General features: G+C 34.1%; 1 protein-coding gene across 1 annotated transcript; it reads right to left on the bottom strand.

The window, feature by feature from the left end:
- Positions 1-886: 886 nt before the first annotated feature.
- LOC107059327 (vacuolar amino acid transporter 1-like) lies at positions 887-1,843 on the bottom strand (the record flags this gene model as incomplete). The annotated part of the gene is made up of 1 exon (XM_015305836.1): positions 887-1,843. A coding segment is annotated over one exon (702 nt), but the record flags the coding sequence as incomplete, so codon positions are not given.
- Between the last annotated feature and the right edge of the window lie 367 nt (positions 1,844-2,210).

The following is a 2,210-nucleotide window of genomic DNA, read 5'->3' as shown; positions in this document are numbered from 1 at the left end:
TTCAAGTTCGTTAAGGACATCCAATCTTGGAAAACAAATCTTCTCTGCTGAACAATCTTTGATTCAGACTTCAAGGTTTTGAAGATTAGGAAACCTTTTGAAAATAATATCCTCCGTGTCTTCTGAACCAGGAAGGTAGATCACATATAATCTTCTCAAATTTTCTAACCTTAAATCCTCATCTAACACAGTTGGTTCGTTGATGTCCGGATCAAAGAGAGTACAACACTCCATCCGCACATCTCGTAGCTTTGCAAGACTCCAAAAACAAGGTGATAGTACCATGCATGATCCCTCCAGGTTATTCACCACCAGAGTTTCTAGATTGCAGAGGTTTGAAAATGACGGAGGGAGAGCTTTAGCCTTCGTCCGAATGATTAAGTATTTCAAATGAACGAGCATACCAATTTCATTCAGCAAAGAATCTGTCAATGTTATGCCCTTCAAATCCAAACTTTTGAGAAGCCTCAAGTGTTTTAGGTGACTCTTGTAGGAAAGACAAGCCTTAAACCCATAAATCACCTTCAGAGAGAGGAGGTGTTTAGCATAAGGATTCTTCTCTTCTGGATTAAACACCACAAAATTTTCATCCAAATCAAAGAGACGTTGATCATAACGAATGGTAATTCCTCGTGCCATCATACCAGAAGAAGAAAACGGAGCGTTTGAACCTCCTATGAAGTCAAACAACTTTTCCTTTCTAGATTTTATATAACAAAAGTCATGCACAAGATCATGAATTTTGCAAATAGAATTATCGAAAGGTATTACCAAGCTACTGGAAATTAACTCATCCACTACTTCTTCTGCACTTTTCATCTCAATCTCTGCTCCACAAGTCCTTGAACAAACAAATCTTTCAACTCAGAGATCCATAATATATCTGTGTCCTTTGGATAACTTGCAAGGCAAACCAAACACGGCTTTACGTGATCTGACAAATGGTCATAACAAATCCCACTTTTGGAAGGTAAAGCATTTCCTACCAAAGGTGACTTCATAACTCAATACTTGAACTCGAGACTTTCATCCATCTTTTTATAATAGAAAAACAACATAACCTTAAATTTTCTTTTACACCTTTAATGAAACGTTATACAACCACAAATTTCAAAAGACCTTTTATTCTTAAGATTTATGTCTAGTCAAACAATACCACATAAACTGAAACCGGACTAATAGTACATGTTATCAATAAGATATTATTACCTTGGGAAATTGACTTCCTATCCTTCATGGAATTGCATATTGTTGGAAAAACAGTATGACCACAATAACAAAATGTATACATACTTATTGCACTTATCAATCCATCCCATCTCCAAATCACACCTTTTTCTTCAAATCCAATACCATCAATTGCACCAACCCAAAATATTGAAAAAACCAAAACAATTGAAGCCAAAACTCCACCACTAGAAACATAAGCCAATAAGCCTAAACTTTTAAACCATGTTGTTGGCAATATTATAATAGCAACTAATAACACAAAAACTTCCCTTCCAACAATTTTAACACAACCAACATGAATTTTTGCATTTGGGAATAATTTTTGCAAATTGTCACCTTCTAATATGAGGAATTTAATTGCAACAAAGTATAGTTCAAGATATAAGAAAATTGATATCAAGATTCTTCCTTCGTTACCAAAAGCAAATTCACCAATATCAGGATATGTATTGATTGATGGTGAAACACTCATGCATTTTTGTAAAAGTATTCCTGTGTAACAACATATAATTGCTACTAAAAAAAGTAGCATCAAACATAACCATCCTCCTTGTGAAAGTGCATAGGGTACTGATATTATTCCAATACCTATATGAAAGAAGAAAAAAAGAGTTCAAGTTTTATGTATCGAGTTATTGAATATTTATACAGTCAGGTCACTTATAAGGCGATTACTGATAAATTTATCTATGTGATCATAAGCATAGGTAAGATGATAGAAATAATAACAAGTAACTCGTTATAACAGGTTGAACAATACTAATAACGTAAAAAAAACATTTACTCTGTCGGTGCATATAACTTCAATTAAAGTACTATACAATTACATATTAAGTGAAATTCCATAAGTGGGGTCTGCAGAAGGTATATATTTGGTGTATATACGCAACCTAATCCCTACCCTATGAAGATGGAGAGGTTGTTTCTGATAGACCCTCGGCTCAAGTAAAGCATAACAAAACAAGAAAGAAAAGAGTATA

This window comes from Solanum tuberosum, unplaced genomic scaffold (genome assembly GCF_000226075.1).
Source record: "Solanum tuberosum cultivar DM 1-3 516 R44 unplaced genomic scaffold, SolTub_3.0 scf01220, whole genome shotgun sequence".
NCBI lineage: Eukaryota > Viridiplantae > Streptophyta > Magnoliopsida > Solanales > Solanaceae > Solanum > Solanum tuberosum.
This window is presented reverse-complemented; position numbering and strand designations above follow the sequence as displayed.